This window comes from Capsella rubella, unplaced genomic scaffold, assembly GCF_000375325.1.
Source record: "Capsella rubella cultivar Monte Gargano unplaced genomic scaffold, Caprub1_0 scaffold_1, whole genome shotgun sequence".
Taxonomy (NCBI): Eukaryota; Viridiplantae; Streptophyta; class Magnoliopsida; order Brassicales; family Brassicaceae; genus Capsella; species Capsella rubella.
Window position 1 is genome coordinate 11,783,656 of NW_006238923.1, and position 18,970 is coordinate 11,802,625.

General features: G+C 37.6%; 6 protein-coding genes and 1 pseudogene across 7 annotated transcripts; 5 read left to right on the forward strand and 2 right to left on the reverse strand.

Moving 5' to 3' along the window:
- The first annotated feature begins 64 nt into the window (after positions 1 to 64).
- Positions 65 to 2,482, forward strand: LOC17898566. Of its 2 annotated transcripts, none has more exons than XM_023776919.1 (10): positions 65 to 250; positions 339 to 425; positions 1,014 to 1,147; positions 1,280 to 1,338; positions 1,402 to 1,477; positions 1,553 to 1,600; positions 1,696 to 1,800; positions 1,948 to 1,995; positions 2,109 to 2,228; positions 2,310 to 2,482. In XM_023776919.1, the coding sequence occupies exons 1-10, from the start codon at positions 202 to 204 to the stop codon at positions 2,367 to 2,369; spliced, it is 786 nt and encodes a 261-aa protein (XP_023632687.1). In that variant the 5' UTR covers positions 65 to 201; the 3' UTR covers positions 2,370 to 2,482. The 2 variants fall into 2 exon arrangements, with proteins under 2 accessions (XP_023632687.1, XP_023632688.1); XM_023776920.1 differs by having other exon boundaries at positions 67 to 250; positions 1,423 to 1,477.
- A 465-nt stretch (positions 2,483 to 2,947) lies between these two features.
- Positions 2,948 to 4,033, forward strand: LOC17900375 (putative F-box protein At1g33530). The gene has a single exon (XM_006304709.2). The coding sequence runs from the start codon at positions 2,948 to 2,950 to the stop codon at positions 4,031 to 4,033; it is 1,086 nt and encodes a 361-aa protein (XP_006304771.2).
- Positions 4,034 to 4,736: 703 nt separating this feature from the next.
- LOC17900745 (protein MOS2) lies at positions 4,737 to 6,400 on the reverse strand. The gene has a single exon (XM_006307381.2). It carries the CDS (start codon positions 6,357 to 6,359, stop codon positions 4,968 to 4,970), a length of 1,392 nt encoding a protein of 463 aa, XP_006307443.1. The 5' UTR covers positions 6,360 to 6,400; the 3' UTR covers positions 4,737 to 4,967.
- Positions 6,401 to 7,008: 608 nt separating this feature from the next.
- On the forward strand, positions 7,009 to 8,551 carry LOC17900308 (flotillin-like protein 3). The gene is made up of 2 exons (XM_006306011.1): positions 7,009 to 7,369; positions 7,479 to 8,551. Exons 1-2 carry the CDS (start codon positions 7,009 to 7,011, stop codon positions 8,549 to 8,551), a joined length of 1,434 nt encoding a protein of 477 aa, XP_006306073.1.
- A 294-nt stretch (positions 8,552 to 8,845) lies between these two features.
- LOC17898553 (serine carboxypeptidase-like 18) lies at positions 8,846 to 11,397 on the reverse strand. Its single transcript, XM_023789588.1, has 12 exons — positions 11,238 to 11,397; positions 11,000 to 11,145; positions 10,837 to 10,913; positions 10,608 to 10,730; positions 10,421 to 10,523; positions 10,274 to 10,311; positions 10,090 to 10,191; positions 9,919 to 10,005; positions 9,659 to 9,808; positions 9,499 to 9,570; positions 9,137 to 9,418; positions 8,846 to 9,046 (listed from the first exon to the last, which is right to left on the reverse strand). Exons 1-12 carry the CDS (start codon positions 11,378 to 11,380, stop codon positions 8,966 to 8,968), a joined length of 1,404 nt encoding a protein of 467 aa, XP_023645356.1. The 5' UTR covers positions 11,381 to 11,397; the 3' UTR covers positions 8,846 to 8,965.
- Positions 11,398 to 12,668: 1,271 nt separating this feature from the next.
- On the forward strand, positions 12,669 to 15,528 carry LOC17897536 (disease resistance protein ADR1). The gene is made up of 5 exons (XM_006306743.2): positions 12,669 to 13,389; positions 13,474 to 13,808; positions 13,885 to 14,240; positions 14,314 to 14,522; positions 14,608 to 15,528. The coding sequence occupies exons 1-5, from the start codon at positions 12,759 to 12,761 to the stop codon at positions 15,438 to 15,440; spliced, it is 2,364 nt and encodes a 787-aa protein (XP_006306805.1). The 5' UTR covers positions 12,669 to 12,758; the 3' UTR covers positions 15,441 to 15,528.
- Positions 15,529 to 16,545: 1,017 nt separating this feature from the next.
- On the forward strand, positions 16,546 to 18,270 carry LOC17896674 (annotated as a pseudogene).
- The last annotated feature ends 700 nt before the right edge of the window (positions 18,271 to 18,970 follow it).

An 18,970-nucleotide genomic window follows, 5' to 3' on the forward strand; every position in this document is an offset into this window, starting at 1 on the left:
CCGCTAGTTTCAAATTTTTTCGCTATTTCGAATTTTCTCTGAAGGTGAGAGCTCGGTTAAAGCTTTTTCTCTGATCTTCAGATTCGTATGAAGATCTGATTCAAAATCTTCTGAGAATTTCGTATGTACCTTTGATTTGAATCGTGTTTGATTGATTAGGTTAGAATTTGAAATTGGAGAAGTGACGAAGAAGAAGAAGAGATGGAGGAGTATCTACAGTATATGAAGACTCTCCGGTCTCAAATGACTGGTATAATCTTCATATCCGATTACAATTTTTCAGATTTTAGCGAATTTTCATCTGACGATTTGTTTTCCATGGATTCGATTGAGGTTAGATGTGGAGGATCATGCGGCGAAGGTCTCCGTCGAGGAACAGATGCAGGTTACCACAATCAGTACCTTGGAGAAAGATCTCGACCATGGTTAGCTTCTCTTTTCAGATTTTAGGAGTTTCTTTGGACGAACAATAGTTATCGTACGGCAGATGTTATTAGGTCATGATGATCTTCGTTGAAATTTATGCTAATTTGGTTTGGAAATCGATCGTGTGCTTTACTATATTTCTGCTTTGTTTGATGTGTAGTTATCATTGATGTGTTTGTTCAGATTTGTGGTTTTTGTTTTGTGAATGTTGATTTGGCTGTTTTGAGATCAACTATGGAGTATCAGAGTAGCAGTTCTTTGTTCAAGTTAGTTCGATTCTGGATCTTCAGTTTTGTACACAGCTTCGTTGAAATTTATGCTAATTTTGGTTTGGAAATCCATAGATTGCGAGATCTGCTGTCTCGTATTTTGAATTTTATTTGCTGTGTGGCTATCAGTCAGATTTGTGTTTTTGTTTTGTGAATGTTGTTGATTTGGCTGTTCTGTGATCAACTATTGAGTATCAGAGTAGCAGCCCTTTGTTCAAGTGTTTCAATTCTGGATCTGCACTTTGTACACAGCTTTATATGCACTTTTTTGATGAATTGTTATGTGATTTTTCCTAATTTTTGTATCACTATTTGAAGCATTGTCTGAGACAAAGAGACTAAAAGAAGAGACTGAGCAGAAGACGAGGGCCAAAGGCGAAATATGCTCTTGCATACTTGAAAAGCAGAGAAAAATTTCATCGATGGAATCTGATTCAGCCAATCTTGCACAGGTATTTAAACTCTTATAGAAGCCGTAGAAGCAGAAAGATTATGATTTCGTTTGTTAGACTGTTATCAGCTACACAGTTGGTTCATTTTGTGTGTTGCTTACACTGAGGGAAATGTGTTATCCTGTGATGTAGAGTTTGGAGCTTATTCTACAAGAACGAGACAGTATATCTTCCAAACTTGTATCAAAACGGTAATTTAAAGAACATCTCTCTAGAGCTGGATTGTGGTTGTGGAATGACCTGAAGAATGTCAGTTTCATTGTTTCTAATTGCAGTTCTAACTATGTAAAGACGGCAGAAGAAGCTAGAACCAAACTAGAGGAACAAAAGGTTTGCTATTTGCATCTTCTTCATGTGATATATAATTCACTGTTTACAAACACAATAATCTATCTGTTTTGTCAGGGCTGGTTTATCTCCCATATGAGCAATGAAACTGGTCAACAAGTACAGGTTCGTTCTCCAGTGAATCCTTAAATCCGTAAATGCTTATTTCACTGTGTGGCTAGGATTTCTTATCCCTTTCTTGTCGATCATTGATACTTTAGAAAAAAGAAACAAAGGATAACCTGCTAGAACTATCAGATTCTGCTAGAGCAAAGCTTGATCAAGCAAAGCAGATGAGATCCAACCTTATCCAAGAAATTTCGAAGGTTATTTGCTTTAGCTCAGACTTCTTACTCTTGGTGTTTTTGTATTTGTGATATGTGTTTTTTCCTATATAAACTTAGTTTTGTTTCCCTTCCCAGTAACAATTTGTTATTTTGAGCACTTTTCTAACTGATATAATTTGATTTCAGATCAAGCTATCAATTGAGCATGTGAAGCACAAGATCAATGAGTATAAGGTAATTACTCTGTACAATCTTTGCTAACACTGTGATGTTGCATGAGTTCAGTCATGTAAGACTTTTTACTGCAACTGTTATTATACTATTTTCTTAATTTTTGAACAATGCAGCCAGAGTTAATGTCGGTGGATATAAAGGTTCTAGAAGAGGAATACACAGCTCTCTTGTCAGATGAGTCTGGAGAGGCAGAGTATCTGAGTTCGCTGCAGAGTCAGGCTGAGAAACTGAAGGTGATTAAGTCACATTGATTTATATAGGCTTAATCTGATTACTACTAACTATAAGATCATGATCATGTCCACTTCTTGCAGGGAATTTCTTACATTGCGAAATGTGGTTGTGGAGAAGAATACAGTGTTGGTCTAGATTAGGCCAAAAGTTATATACATGCACTATCACCACCATTCAAGAATCTGTCAAACTAATAATATCTGAATAATGTGAACAAATCAAGAACCTCTATGCGCTAGTTAGTTCTTTAGAATCTGTGCTTCTGCTGACTGGGTTAATTGTTTAGTTTTTTTCTGAGAGAGTTAACTATCATGCTGTCTTGTCGTTACTTGTATATCAATGTTAGGAATCATATATAATCTTATATCGACGAATATATTGATTGACCTTACGGGTTTTGGAAATAGAATAGCAAGCAATAAATTTTCATAGGAAACGATTTGATCTATTGCCATATATGAAATCGTTGAATTAATTAGGTTGAGTTTTTTTTTGGACCTAAACTTAAACTAAGAGCTAGTCAAAGGTTTCATTGTGCAACCCATAGCAAACAATAACCAAATCATATGTATAGAATATGGATATTATATATATGCGATAGCCTTTCAAATGGGGAAAATAAATAAATACATTCCCTTTTTATATAGATATGATCTTCCGCAAAATCCCACCTCTCTTTTTTTCGTGTCTTCCTGCTTTTCCAATGAACCCACTGGTGATGGAGGTGGACTTGAAGAAGAGAAAGAAGTGGCAGTCGAAGCTCCAACATATCATGAGACATGTTATACGCCGAAGCTTAGCTATTGTTAGCAGAGTTTTGAGTTTTCTTAAGGAACAAGTAATAAGTGGCAAGAAAAACCCTAGTCGTAGTGAAACCGCGCTTTCTGTTGAGATACCGGATGATATAGCAGAAGAGATTCTTCACCGCGTTCGGGCAAACGATCTTGTAAGATTGAAAACGGTATCGAAGCATTGGAAAGCTTTGATCGAATCAGGCTATCTAGTAGAGAAACACCTCCGCCGCCGTCAGAAAATTCATGGAGTCGAAGAGTGTAAAATCACCTTAGATGTGTTGACCTTCCACGTCACGCTTATATCAAAATACAGTAGACTGAGAAGAGACAAAGGAGAATCAAGAGCTCCTCGAGTTTCTGGATCGTGTAATGGTTTGGTCTGTGTCTACGATTTGGTCGACGTTTATATAGCCAACCCTTCGACAGGTGTGAGCCGGAAACTTTCTCGTCTTCAAGGTATTACCAAGCTTTCAGCAGGATTCGGGAGAGACGTTGTGACAGGAGCATACAAAGTGGTGGTTTTGAATAGCTTCGGTGATGATAACAGAGTTGAGTGCGTTGTTTTTGATCTTAGCGCTAGCGACTGGAGGTGGAGATACAAAACAGCTGGTCCGATGCCTCCTTCTTTCACTCTGATTAGCCCTGAAAGAAACCCCGTCTCTGTAAACGGCTCAGTCTTCTGGTTGTTGACATGTGACCATGGCCATCCCGAGATACTTGTCATGGATCTTCACACTGAAGAGTTCCGTACTGTGTCATTGTCACTACCCAAGGACGACAATCATGTGTTTGTGTCCCCCCCCTCGGGTTCCGTTTACATGTGGAGTCTCATGGGCCGTCTCTGTGTGTCTGACTTAGGACAAGGTTTAGCTTCGGACGTGTGGAGTTTTGTGCAGGACGAGCTTGGTGAGAGGTGGGAGATCACTAAATTTGCTCCCGGGACTGTCATTCCTCCTTTAAATTTGAGTTCCGCTTGGTTTTCACCAACCTTGGTTTCTCCTTACCAGTAGTAAGTAGTACATGCACCTCTCTCTCGCACACTATTTAGATTCCTTGTCATTCAAGTAATACACTTTTGTTCCAAGATATGGATTCATCATTCCATGTACTATTTTGTTTTTTTTTTTTCCTTCTTCACATCCGTCCTAGGAAATTGAGATATACGAGACTCACGTTACATTATTCCCTTACTTAAACAGATAAATGTGTCATCTTATTACTTAAATAGAGAAATGAGTCACCATATTTGTTTATTATCTTCCATCTAAAACTAAGCTCAAAGATTTATTATACATTCTTTTCATTTGGACCACAAGGTTATACAGATAGAATAGAACATATGAACTAGTGCAATACCATGCTCTTACAAATGGTACAGAGAAGCCAATCCTCCACTGTATATTGTCTGTTAACCAAATCCAAATCCAAATAAACCTGTAAACTGCTCCTGATCTGTAATTACATTTGCCTAACCTTCAAACGAGTTTCTGATTTGACATTTTCACTAGTTCGCACTCGACCAACTACGCATACAACTGATACAAGTACACATGCTCAGTAGCCAACTAATTCCCAAACTTTCCCCAACTTGAATTTGGAAGGCATAACGAAACAAAATTCAAGCTCATATTGTCTAAAAGCTTGCAATATGTACAAATGCAAAACTATTGGCCTATCCTCAAAAGCCTGCTCAACTCATACTTGCAAGGAAACTAAAAAGAAAATGTAAAATTATTGGCATTTGATTCATAATCATATATTAGAGATAACCAACTTATCCAAGAAGCAGATAGAAGAGAAGATAAATCCATCATGATTCAGTTTAAGAGCTTGCAAATTACATACACCAAACTATGAATCTATCCAAACTTGCAAAGTAACTGCAGTAGAAAATGAGGTAGTTGGCGATCCCTGAACTTCAGCAGCTTCAGTTCAACAGAGATTTCAGTATTCAATATCATCCATATCGCCCATGTACTCAGCAACTTGGTCAAGTCTAACATCAAGCATCTTGTGGTTGTCTAAATCACGAACCACACCAGTTTCCTTATCCAAATCTTTCTCAACCAGATTACCATAGACACCCTTATGCTTCCCCAGTAAAACCAAAACCGGACCTCCTCGTCTAGGCAATGCAGTCTCAAGCAACTCCTGATCCACCCCTTGAACCAACTCCTGCGTCTCATCCATCGTGATATCACATATCGTTGGTCCAACAACATCAACAATTTTTCCTTTCTTAAGATACAACCTCCCACCTTTCATATCCTTGCTAACTATTCGCACCTTTATATGACTCCTAAGCCATGATGGCTTCGCTTTCTTCTCTCTTGTTTCACTTCTATCCACCTTCTCACTCACTCTAACTTCAGTTCGACTCCCTCTCTCTGTTCCTCTACTTCGTTTACTAACTTTCTTATCTTTCTCCTTATCATTCAACTGTAAATCTTTCAACTTCTTCAAACACTTCTCTTCTTCCTTGGAACCCAAATCAGCAACCTCATCCACACCCACTTTCACTTCATCTTCACTTCCAGAGATCTTCATAACAAAAAAATCACTACCCAGCTTCTCCACAATCTTACCCTTCAATCCTATATCTCTTCCACCAACAATTCTCACTTCTTTCCCAACAAAAAACAAATCCCCACCATTCATATCTCTCGGCTTCTTATCAAGTTTCACACTTTCCTTAACTTTAGCCTTCACATCCACAACCTTAGATCTATCAGGATCAAAACCTAACCCTTCCTTAGCAGTCCATTTTTTATATTCCTTAATCTCAACATCCTCTTTAGCATTCTTACCTATTCCCTTACCTGGCTTCCACCCATATCCAGCCATCAACGCAGCTCCATAACCCTCCACAGGAACACTCTCAAAATCCTCCAAAGTCGGATCATCAGCGAGAGTCTGCAGATCTTTCCTCAATTTTTGTACCATAAGCTGTTCCCCAATAGATAACTTCCCATCTCCACTCGCATCACCACCAACAGATTCATCCTCCGTCACTTTCTGACGCAGATTCAAACCGTATGTGATGTTGTTATCAGGTCTCTCAGAACCTGGTAAAGGAACCTCAGGCTCGAATTCGAGACCTGAACCTGTATTACCTGATTGAAGAGGTAGATCGAGATTCTTCATCTTCTTGTGAGGTCTCCATGTGTTCTCAATCGGAGGGATAACGAATTTGGGGGTGGAATCAGCTAGGGTTTTCGACGGATCGAATTCTGTGACGAACTCTTTACTAGCTCCGTCATCGCCGGCGTTGTTACCGTCGGCGGTCGCTGTGACTTTGGGCTTAGACTTGGAAGGGAGAGAGAAAGAGAGCTTCATGATTTGATCCTTCTCTTCTCCTCTCTCTCTCTCTCACATGAAACAAAAATCGAAAAAAGTTTACGAAGTCGGTGACATTCGCAGGGTTAAACTTGTCGGAGACTCAGGTGCCCATAGATGGGCCTATTAAATCACTAGTGGCCCAATGGGCTATTTTCATCACTCTAATGAAATTTTTTAATGGGCCAATCCTGACTTAGTCCCCGCGTTTCTTAATACGATTTTTAAATTTTATGAAAACAATAGAGTTTGAAGACAAAAAAAAAAAAAAGAAGAAAACAATAGAGTTTTTATTTTATTTTTAACGGTAGATAATTCTTGTAAGATATGGATAGCGCCTAATAATTCTTGTAATAATTTAATATTGAAATTATCAACTATATAAGAGTATATTGATATATTCATATGTAGTTTAACTTAACCTAATCATTCTAGGAATGTGAAAATTTGAGAAGATAATTACCACTAACCAGGAAATTAAGAGAATATTAATTAGCTTTATCCTTTTGTTTTCCTATATATATGCGTGGAGGACTTGTATAAGTAAGAACACACAAAACAGTCTCGTATCTCGTATTAAGAAGATCTTAAGCTTCCGTAAATCTCAAGGCAGAAGAACAAAACCCTAAATCCTCAAAGAAAACGAAGCATGTATAGAGTCGCTAAAGCGTCGCAGTATCTGGCGATCACCGGTGGTGGGATCCAAGATATCAAGCTTGCTAAGAAATCTTGGGTGTTTCCATGGCAGTCTTGCACCGTCTTCGACGTTTCTCCGGTGAACTACACGTTCGATGTCAAGGCTATGAGTTCCGAGAAACTCCCTTTTGTTATCCCGGCTGTTTTCACGATTGGCCCGAGAGTTGATGATCCTCACGCTCTCTTGCTTTACGCCATGCTTATGTCTCAGCATGATAAGCACTCTAACCACGTCAACGAGCTTGTTCAGGGTGTTATTGAAGGAGAGACTCGTGTTCTTGCTGCTGCTATGACTATGGAAGAGGTCTTCAAAGGTAAACAAACATAGGACTTTATCATCATCTACATAGAAGTTTTGTTTTGTTCGTTTGATTTTGTTATTAGACTTTTGGCTTATGTTATAATCAAATTGTGGCATTGTAGGAACAAAGGAGTTCAAGAAGGAAGTGTTTGACAAGGTTCAACTAGAGCTAAACCAGTTCGGTCTTGTGATATACAATGCGAATGTGAAGCAGCTTGTTGATGTGCCTGGACATGAGTACTTCTCTTACTTGGGCCAGAAGACACAGATGGAAGCAGCAAACCAAGCCAAGATTGACGTAGCAGAGGCACAGATGAAGGGAGAGATAGGTGCCAAAGAAAGGAACGGGCTCACAATCCAGAACGCAGCAAAGATTGACGCTGATTCAAAGATCATATCCACTCAGAGACTAGGACAAGGGACAAAGGAAGAGATCAAGGTCAAGACTGAGGTTAAAGTTTTTGAGAATGAGAAAGCAGCTCTTGTGGCTAAAGCTGATGCAGAACTGGCGATTCAGAAAGCTACTTTCTCCAAGAACTCTCGTGTTGCTGAGGTTGAAGCAACCAAAGCAGTTGCTTTAAGAGAAGCTGAGCTTCAGACTAAAGTCGAGACAATGAATGCATTGACTCGGACAGAGAAGCTTAAAGCCGAGTTCCTCAGTAAAGCCAGTGTTGAGTATGAAACCAAGGTACAAGAAGCAAACTGGGAGCTATACAACAAGCAAAAGCAAGCTGAAGCGGTTCTTTACGAGAAGGAGAAGCAAGCAGAGGCTACTAAAGCTGCAGCTGATGCAGCCTTTTATTCAAAACAGAGAGATGCAGAGGGACTTGTCGCCACGGCCAAAGCTCAAGGGACTTATTTAAGAACCCTCTTGGACGCAGTTGACAATGATTACTCAGCCATGAGAGACTTCTTGATGATCAACAATGGAGTTTACCAAGATATCGCCAAGACTAACGCTGTTGCAATCAGAGACTTGCAGCCTAAAATCAGTGTCTGGAACCATGGTGATAAGGGAATGAGCGGTGGAGCCGGTGGTAATGGTAATGGTATGAGTGATATTGCTGGACTATACAAGATGTTGCCACCGGTTCTTGATACGGTTTATGATCAAACCGGGATGCAGCCACCGGCTTGGCTTGGTACACTACGTGGTACTGAGCCTAAACAATCACTTCCACAACACAGGGGTTGAGATCTCTCAATAGTCATTAGTGCTTTTTCCTATTACTTTTAGCAATTGCTGGATTTGTTTTTTTAATTTATGCTTTACAAATTTAACTTTATTATGAATTTCAATTGTTTTCAGGGATTATTGAGTTTAATAGTTTTAAATGACTATTATAAAAATACAAGGTTATTGAACAAGTACTAATTTTGAAAAACACATTCAAACCTAGTGATATGAAAGTAGTCTATAGTAAATAATTTTACTGAAATTATAAAAATATCCAAATTGTAAAAGATATTCAAATTTTACTTTTATTCATCCAAATTATTTTTAAAAATCATAAAAAACTCAATACAAATCAAATCATGTAGTTTTTAAAAAATGCAGTAGGAAATATCAATGTAGGTTCTTCCAAAGCCTATGTTCCAACTGAAGTACTTATAGAGGTTGGCCACTTATCCACTTTTGGAACATTATAAAGCTTTCCTCAGGTTTATACTCTGCAGTGTGTCCTCCTCCCTACAAAATACAATAGAGACAAAACATATTTTTCAAAATGTAACAACAATAGAGAGAGAACTCCAAAAGAGATATATAAGAGAGACTTGCCTTGATAGTGGCAAATGTCATATTGTTAGCGTACGTCCTTGTATATCCCATAACTTGATTATGAACAAGCCAAGGTCTCCAATCATCAGTTATAGAGTAGTTTAGAGATTTGATCCAAGCTTCAGTTCCAAGAAATGGCACCATCAGGTCATGATCACCGCTATAGACCAGTGACCTATACTCCCCTTTGATGCTAATGTTTCGATGGTACGGTACACTACTCTTTATGTCTTCCTCATAAGGTAAATCCCAATCGCATCTTACCCATTTCCCTACAGTTTCCTATAGAGTTTTGATTCTTAGTTTGCTTCATTAGCACGTAAGAGAAGATGGTACATGTTATGTAATATATTATGGCTTACTTTTACTACATGTAGTGCTCTGCGTACATCTTCATTATTAGCCCAATACGTAGCTAGTAAGTACCGGTACATCTGCATGTTATGATCTCTATCGTTTAATAACTAGATGGTTTCCATTTTTTTATGGTTAAAGCAAGATCAATGGACTTGGTTTGCTTACATAGCAATCTGGAGTGGGGAGAGAAAGATCAGACTGAACAAGTGTCTTAAGATAACTTCTTCTTCCATTATGTTCTGCTGAATAAGGATTTGGTGATATCAAATCACATAAGGCTATTGGAACGAATCCTTCATTTATCCTTGAAACACACTTTCATCATCATCATCAACCAAAACATCTCACAATTAGTACTCTTTTGTTATTCCCCCTTATAATATGTACTTAGCTATTCACAATGTTAAGAGTAGACTTGTGTTTACCTTGTTGTAGTCCTCCATCAACTTCAAGCATTGTGTATTAGTAGGATCCACTTTCGCATAATTTCCTTTGCAGGTACTCTTAAGTGACTAAAAATAAGAGTTTAAAATTTTGATCACTTCAATAACAAAAGATACTTCAGTAACATTAAAAATCTCTCTATATATATATACCTCATATAGTTCATCAGAGATAAATCCCATTCCATGAGCATATGGAATCTTGGAGTTAAAATCACTTTCATGATCTGTTACAGGGTTGCCAACGAGATAACCCTGTTGATAGAAATGATGGTTTTTAAACAAGATGTATTAAGTCATGAATTAACAACGTATGAGTGCATATATATTGATGAACCTTAAGATTTATATGAGGGTTGTCGCCATGTTCATTTCCTGCTTAAAGGTAAAGAGTGTAAGAATGAAATAAAGTGGCTATATAAGTAAAACCAAATCCGAAGAAAAATGGTTTTTGGACAATTGATTATAAGACAAAATAACAAACCTATTGAGATCTGTTGAACAATAGCTGGAACAACTATTCCGGCATAAGAATCTCCGCCGACATAGAAAGGATTTGAGGCAAACTCTGGATTCTCAACTAACCACTGCACCAGCAACAACACCATTTCAAAAACACTATAAGCTACATATACTTAGATTCTCACCAAATGCTTTCAAGAAAACAAAACCTTTTGAAGAAACTCATAGGCATGTTTTGTTTCTCCTGTGTCACTAGGCTTATGAGCAAGTGGATTAGTTGAGTATGAGAAACCAGCACCAGCAGGCTGATCCAAGAATATTATGCTAGCTACCTGAAAAACAAATCTTCAAATCTTGAAAAAACTGATAAAACAAAACAACACAAGCCTAATTAACTCTGTTTTTGTGATGGTTACAATGTCTTAAAGAAGTCATCACCTTTGTCCAAGAATATGAAGTTGAGAGAAGAGAAGGCAAACCTCCATTGTAACCCTCATTTTTAAAAGTCAACGGCCCTGTACATAAACACAAGAATCGATTTAGAGACATCAAAGCAAGAAACAAAGGTCATCAAATCATCTTTTCTTGAAAAAAAGTTCACCGATCTCGAAAGCAAGAGCAGACAGAACAGAGCAAGCTGGTCCTCCAGTTAACCAAAGAATAACAGGGTCTTCTTCAGGATTGTTCTCTGATTTGATGAAGTAGTAGAAAAGCTGAACTTGCTCTTCTTCACCAACACCAATATACCTAAATATACATTCAAAGATTTAAACTTACTAGGGTTGTTGTTGTTGTTGTTGTTGTTGTTACTAATAGAAGAGGAAAGAAAACAAACAAACCCAGTTTCAAGGTGGAACGGAAGAAGACCATTGAAACCAGGAAGATATCTAACAAGAGAGGCTGATGAATCAACTTCATGTTGAGTCAAGAGGAGCAGTTGAAGCAGAAGAAGCAACTTCAGTTTCGATGATGCTCTAGACATGTTCTTATTACCAACTGTTTTTTTTGTTTTGTTTTTCATTTTCAGGCAACAAAACATGACACTTTAAAGGATTGTTTTGAAGTTGACCAGATTTGAGTTTTTAAGTAAAATAATTAACACGTTGAAGGTTTATGATTCTTCATGTCTCAGTGTAGCATTTGTTTATTACTAGTCCTGTCTCAAGGACTTAATTACGCTAGCATCCAATCAGAACAATACTTAAAAAAGGTTAATATAGTATATGGGATGTAAAGTACTCTGCCAAAAATTTGCAAATTAAGGGTGTACAAACCGAAAGGTTTATATATATATAATTTATTCTGAAAATATCCAAGCGGTATATATAATTGAATAATTAAAGCAAATGTAAACCAATCGAACTCATGCCTTTAGAGTACTTAATTAGTGAAATATTCTTGAATGATTAACATGGTGCTATTTTACTATTTACATTTATGATATAGTTTTTTTCCGTAAGATTTAGGATATAGTTTGTTTAAAAGATAGAGTTTAGCGATTAAAGTCTATAATTTAATTTTAAAAGTTTGATTTTGAATATAGTGTTAATTCTGAACTTAGCAATGGTGTGCTTAATTTGGAAACAAAAATTGTTTTTGTGCTATTTGTGAAAATTTCCCTAAAACATATCCTACAAACGATCAAATCATATTATCACTAATTATCATATTTTTGTTTTCCAAATAATAATTATTGTTACAATGAGAAGGACAAGTGGGCTAGTGGTTCTCACCTCTGTTGCCTTTTCACCAGATCCGGGTTTGAGTCTGGTCCCTCTCAAAGAGAGATATATAATTTGTAACGATGACAAAAAAAAAAAAAAAATTATTGTTACAATATTTGTATTTTGTAGTATAACTTTAAATCATTTGTAGAAAAATGTAAAAGAATATCCAAAACGCCTAGAAAGAATATAAATGGAAACGGTGATGATTAGATCATACTACAAAATCAACGTCAGAAAGCAAAAAAATAAAACAAAGAAGATAATGCTACAATACAAATAAAGCATTAGAAAAACAAAGGTTGCATGTGGGATTATTTTTCTTTTCCCACTTGTTATATTAGATTAGAGATAGATAATTATTTTTCTTTTCCCACTTTTCCCATTAAATTAGTCACATATGTTACATACAATGAATTAAACCAAAGTTAAAACACACACACAAAAATAAACATCTTCGAAGGTAAGCTATATTATTGTCCGAACGAGCACGGGTGATGTGAAAAAGTGAGTTGCTACGAAACTTCTTCGTCTTCTTCCTTTTCTACTTTAAAAGTTAGTGACAATCTCTAAGTACCACTCACTTTCTTTCTTTATTTCTCCTTCTCTCGCACTCACAGTCACAGATCAGTCTCCATGACATCGTTCATAGATCTTTTCGCCGGCGACATAACGACACATCTCATAAAGCTTCTCGTTATGGTAGCTAACACAGTCTACAGTTGCAAAGGAATAGCAGAACGACTTGTCACGATGATCAAAGATGTTCAACCAACCATCAGGGAGATCCAATACAGTGGCGTGGAGCTAAGTAACCATCGCCAGACTCAGTTACGAGTCTTCTTTGAGATCTTGGAGAAATCAAGAAAGCTGTGCGAAAAGGTTTTAAGATGTCATAGATGGAATCCTAAACACGTATACCACGCTAACAAGATGAAGGATCTAGAGAAAAAGATATCTCGTTTTCTCCACAGCCAGATTCTTCTCTCTGTTTTTGCTGAGGTATGTCAGCTAAGAGTCAATGGTGACAGGATTGAGAGACTGTTGAGTGAAAAGAACGGTTCTTTATTGTTACCGGAGGCTACAATGGAGATTGAGACGGTAAGTGATCAGGCGGTTCAAGTGGTGGGATTGGATTTGGGGAAGAGAAAGGTTAAAGAGATGTTGTTCAAGTTTACTGATACTAATCTGTTTGGGATCTCTGGAATGAGCGGTTCTGGGAAGACCACTCTTGCGATAGAGCTTTCAAGAGACGATGATGTTAGAGGTATGTGTGAAGTTTTATTGAGTTTACTGTTGTGTTTGTTGATGAATATCATGAATCTTGATTTGGTCAAGAATTTTTGTGCAGGGCTATTTAAGAACAAGGTTTTGTTTCTGACTGTGTCACGGTCTCCGAATATTGAGAATCTGGAGTCTCGTATACGAGAGTTTGTTAATGATGGAGTTCAACAACGGAAGCTAGTGATCCTTGATGATGTTTGGACAAGAGAGTCCTTGGATAAGCTGTTGTCTAGAATCCGTGGAAGCACAACTTTGGTAGTCTCACAGTCCAAGCTTGCAGATCCTAGAATCACCTATAATGTGGAAATGTTGAAGGAAGATGAAGCCATGACCCTTTTGTGTCTATGTGCTTTCGAGCAAGAGTCCCCGCCTTCTCCGTTCAACAAAGATTTAGTGAAAAAGGTAATGCTTCTTTTATCTGCATTTGATAATACACTTGCTTCTAGATACTTAGATCACTAGCTCCTCTGTTTGGTAGGTTGTTGATGAGTGTAAAGGTCTACCTTTGTCTTTGAAAGTTCTTGGTGCTTCGTTAAAATACAAACCTGAAAGATATTGGGAAGGCGTAGTTAAGAGGTTATCAAGAGGTGAAGCTATTGATGAAACTCATGAGAGCAGAGTCTTTACTCATATCCAAGAAAGTCTAGAAAACCTCGAGCCGAGAATCAAAAACTGTTTCTTGGATATGGGTGTTTTCTCTGAAGATAAGAAGATCCCTCTTGATCTTCTCACCAACGTGTGGGTCGAGAGGCATGACATCGACGAGGAAACTGCTTTTTCCTTTGTTCTTCGTTTAGCTGACAAGAATCTCCTTACTATAGTAAACAATCCGAGGTACTTGTTCTTTCATGATTTTCATGTCTTGTAGCCACTGTCCACATTTGAAATATATATCATAATTTTGTAGGTTTGGCGATGTGCACATTGGCTACTATGATGTGTTTGTTACGCAACACGATGTTCTGCGAGACCTAGCCCTTCATCTTTCGAGCAATCGCGTGGAAGTAAATAGGAGAGAGCGATTGTTAATGCCAAAAACAGAACCAGTGCTTCCAAGAGAATGGGAAAGGAATAAAGATGAGCCATTTGATGCCAAGATAGTTTCCCTTCATACAGGCAAGAATTCTCTTACTTCTAATGACTTTGGTTGGAGAGTGAAGTTGTCTTCAAGGATTTGACATGGATTGGTTTGTGTCTTTAGGTGATATGGATGAAATGGATTGGTTTGACATGGACCTCCCTAAGGTTGAAGTTTTGATACTTAACTTCTCTTCAGACAAGTATGTCTTGCCACCATTTATTAGTAAGATGGTTAACCTCAGGGTGCTCGTGATTATAAACAATGGCATGACTCCGGCACATCTACAATATGGCTTCTCCATCTTTGCCAATTTGACCAACCTGAGGAGTCTCTGGCTCAAGAGAGTTCACGTCCCTGAACTCTCCAGCAACACCATTCCTTTGAAAAACCTACACAAGATTCATTTGATCCTTTGTAAGGTTAACAACAGTTTTGGTCAGACAACATTTGACATCTCCCACATCTTCCCAAGCTTGTCTGATCTCACTATTGATCATTGTGATGATCTTGTGGAACTAAACTCCACCATCTCTGGGATGACCTCTCTCAAGTCTCTGAACATAACCAACTGTTCCCGCATTACTCAATTACCTAAGGATCTGAGTAATCTACAGTCCCTTGAACGTCTAAGGTTATATGCTTGCCCCGAGCTGACATCCCTCCCGGACAACATTTGTGAGCTGCCATGTCTAAGGTACGTTGACATTTCACAGTGTATCAGCTTGATTTCTCTTCCGGGAAAGATAGGAAAGCTAAGGACACTTGAGAAAATAGACATGAGAGGTTGCAGCTTATTTGATCTACCAAGTTCTTTAGCTGGCCTCGAGTCTCTACGCCATGTCATTTGCGACGAGAACGTTTCATCTATGTGGGAAAATATTAGAAAAGTGGTTCCGGAACTTTGCATTGAAATCCCTGAGAAAAATTTCACTGTGGATTGGCTTGACGATTAGATACCTTTAAATCCATCAAACTCTTGATAACTTTTTTGTATAAAATCATTGCTCATCGGAGCTAGTGAAGTGTACTTTTAAATGTCTTTATATATATAATATCGTGTTTAGTTATCAAATCTTATTCTCTTGTCATACAGAATAAGCTTTGTACTTAATGCTTACGAGACTGCTTTAGGAACATAATAAATCTATCGGCCCATCTGAAGGCCCAATTAGTCCACCGTCTACACTCTAGATCGTTGCACGATAGACAGACTGCTCTCAAAATCTAAACAGTCTACTTTGACTTTCATTTTCTTGGTCAATATCAACTGCTAACAAAAATTAGCGTACTTTACACAAAAAGTTGTGTTACGTAACTAATTATCAAAAATAAGATTAAAACATTACTTCACAAAATAAAAGACGAACCAACAATATGAAAGAAAGAACATTATAGAAAGATATAATGGAAAATAAGAAGTATGAGCCTTGTTTTAAAAATCATTAGGAGTTAGTCGGGCGGCTGAGGTAGGCCTTGTGTCTAGCCGAAAAATCGGGGATTAAATGAGAATTAACCGGAAACTAGTTTTAGGGTTATTTTATTAAATAAATAAAAAATAATAAATAAATAATGTTAATTATATGTATAGTTTGATTTCTGATAATAAAAAAACAAAGTATAACATACAAGATTATAATATTGGTTTCAAAATTGTAGAAAATATATCAAAATCATAATTTTAGAGCCAAATTTATGTTTTTCATTAAAATTTTGAACATAAATTATTGTAAAACATCACAAATTCTCATTATATATTTAATAATCGACAAAAAAATAGGCGGAGATTAGTCATTAATCGAGGCGGATATGGTGGGCCTAGTAATTACACGGGGTGTAATCGGACCAAAACGGAGATTTTTTAAACAGGGAGTATGGGAAAACAAGAAAATAAGAAAAATAATACCAAAAGTAGATATTTGTTTTTCAGGAAGTGTTAAACCTAAACAGATAAATTAATCAGGACAAAAACAAGAAATTAAATGAATCTGTCTTTTTCAAGTTTGTCGGGGGGAAATGATAAATTCGACCACGATAACGGAGACCACTAGTTACTGCCACATGCAAATGGATTAGTCAAAATCGTCAACTTTGACTCCGCACCTCACGACTCTATCACCCTTTATTAATAGCTTTCAGCTACTTCTCTCAATCAAAACACAACACAACACCATGAACTCTTCTTCCTTTACTCTCTTTATCTTCACCGTCGTTATCTTTCTCCGATGTCTAAACCCCACCGGAGCCGCCACGTGTCATCCCGATGACGAAGCGGGTCTTCTAGCTTTCAAAGCCGGTATAACCCGAGACCCTTCGGGTATTCTCACCTCATGGAAGAAAGGTACTCCTTGCTGTTCTTGGAACGGTGTCACTTGTCTCACCACCGACCGTGTCTCCGCACTCTCTGTCAACGGACAAGAGGATGTCGCCGGAAGCTTTCTTTCCGGTACTATCTCGCCGTCACTAGCCAAACTTAAGTTCCTTGATGGACTCTACTTCATGAATCTCAAGAACATCACCGGTTCATTCCCTCAGTTCCTTTTCCAATTACCAAATCTTAAATACGTATACATTGAAAACAACCGTCTCTCCGGTCCTCTCCCGGTTAACATTGGTTCTCTAAGCCAGCTCGAAGCGTTTAGTCTTGCAGGAAACCGGTTCACCGGTCCGATTCCAAGTTCGATATCTAAGTTAACTCGGTTAAGTCAGCTCAATCTCGGTAATAATCTCTTAACCGGAACTATACCTTTAGGTGTAGCTAATTTCAAGTCCATTGGGTATCTCAACCTCGGAGGCAACCGTCTCTCTGGAGCCATACCGGATATTTTCAAATCCATGCCGGAGCTCCGATCTCTCGTCCTCTCACGCAACGGTTTCTCCGGGACTCTTCCTCCGTCCATTGCATCACTTGCACCAATCCTTAGGTTCCTTGAGTTAGGCCACAACAAACTCTCCGGGAAGATACCAAACTTTTTATCAAACTTCAAGGCTCTCGATACATTAGATCTCTCCAAGAACCAGTTCTCTGGTGTTGTACCAAAGACTTTTGCCAACCTAACCAAGATTTTCAATCTTGATCTCTCCCATAATCTTCTAACCGATCCATTCCCTGTCTTGAACGTTAAAGGCATTGAGTCTCTAGATCTTTCTTACAACCAGTTTCACCTAAACACCATACCTAAATGGGTTACTTCGTCGCCGATCATCTTCTCGTTGAAGCTAGCGAAATGCGGGATCAAGATGAGCTTAGACGACTGGAAGCCAGCTCAAACATACTACTACGATTTCATCGATCTTTCGGAGAACGAGATCTCGGGGAGTCCCGCAAGGTTCTTGAACCAAACAGAGTATCTAATAGAGTTCAAGGCATCAGGAAACAAACTCCGATTCGATATGGGGAAGTTGACGTTCGCCAAGACTTTGACAACCTTGGATATATCAAGAAACTTGATATTTGGAAAAGTGCCAGCGACCGTGGCGGGATTAAAGACATTGAATGTGAGTCACAACCATCTTTGCGGAAAGCTTCCCGTGACTAAGTTTCCGGCTAGCGCGTTTGCCGGTAACGACTGTCTTTGCGGTTCTCCACTTTCTCCTTGTAAAGCTTAAGCGGCACGGGAACTAGAACTGGTGACACAGTTAAAGTTTTAGCTCCAAATAAGATTTGTATTAAATAATCAATAAAGTAGTTTTTCTATGATAAGAAGAAGCTTCATTGTAACGATATGTATTATTAATACTGAACGTACTCAAAGTAGTATTTAAGTTTTAAACACTTTTACATTATTTTGAATGAGGAATTGAATGAATTGTAGAGTCATTAAGAAAGAATTCGATTTTAATAAAGTAATTATTGATATCCGATTGTTTTTTTGCCACTAAATTAATGTGATTATATAATCATTATAACCTCTAAGAGTGTGATTTTGTAGGGAAAAAAATATTACTTCAACTTTTGCTTATATTAGACTCTGTGCAGTATGCAATTCTTGGCCGATGTGTTCCGATTCAAAATAATATATAGCAACATATATATGATGCGTAAATACTAGACATTATAAAAGATAAGGTTGATGGATCAACTCATACCAATGTAATCTTTGGATCTAATGAGTGAAATTTTTTGATTTCAATGGACTAATGAGCTTAATGAGTTAGATATAAATTATTTGATTAGAATGGATTAGTGAGTTACCTATAAGCAAACTGCTGACAGAAATTAAACAATCTGATTCAAATATGTAAACGAAATATAAATGAATCAAATGTCTAAACCGTTTTAGTAAACGAAAACTAATTTGATTTTCTAAGATCTCTCACCATTGATCTTTTTTCGCTCAATTTTTTTACCAATAACATATCATAAATTCACAATATTTCCTCAAAATCACGCTTTTATAAATTTTTTTATAAATTTTCTGTCTCAATGCCTACACTATATAAATTATGCTATATAGCGTATGCATCGAGACGTGAAACCATCTTT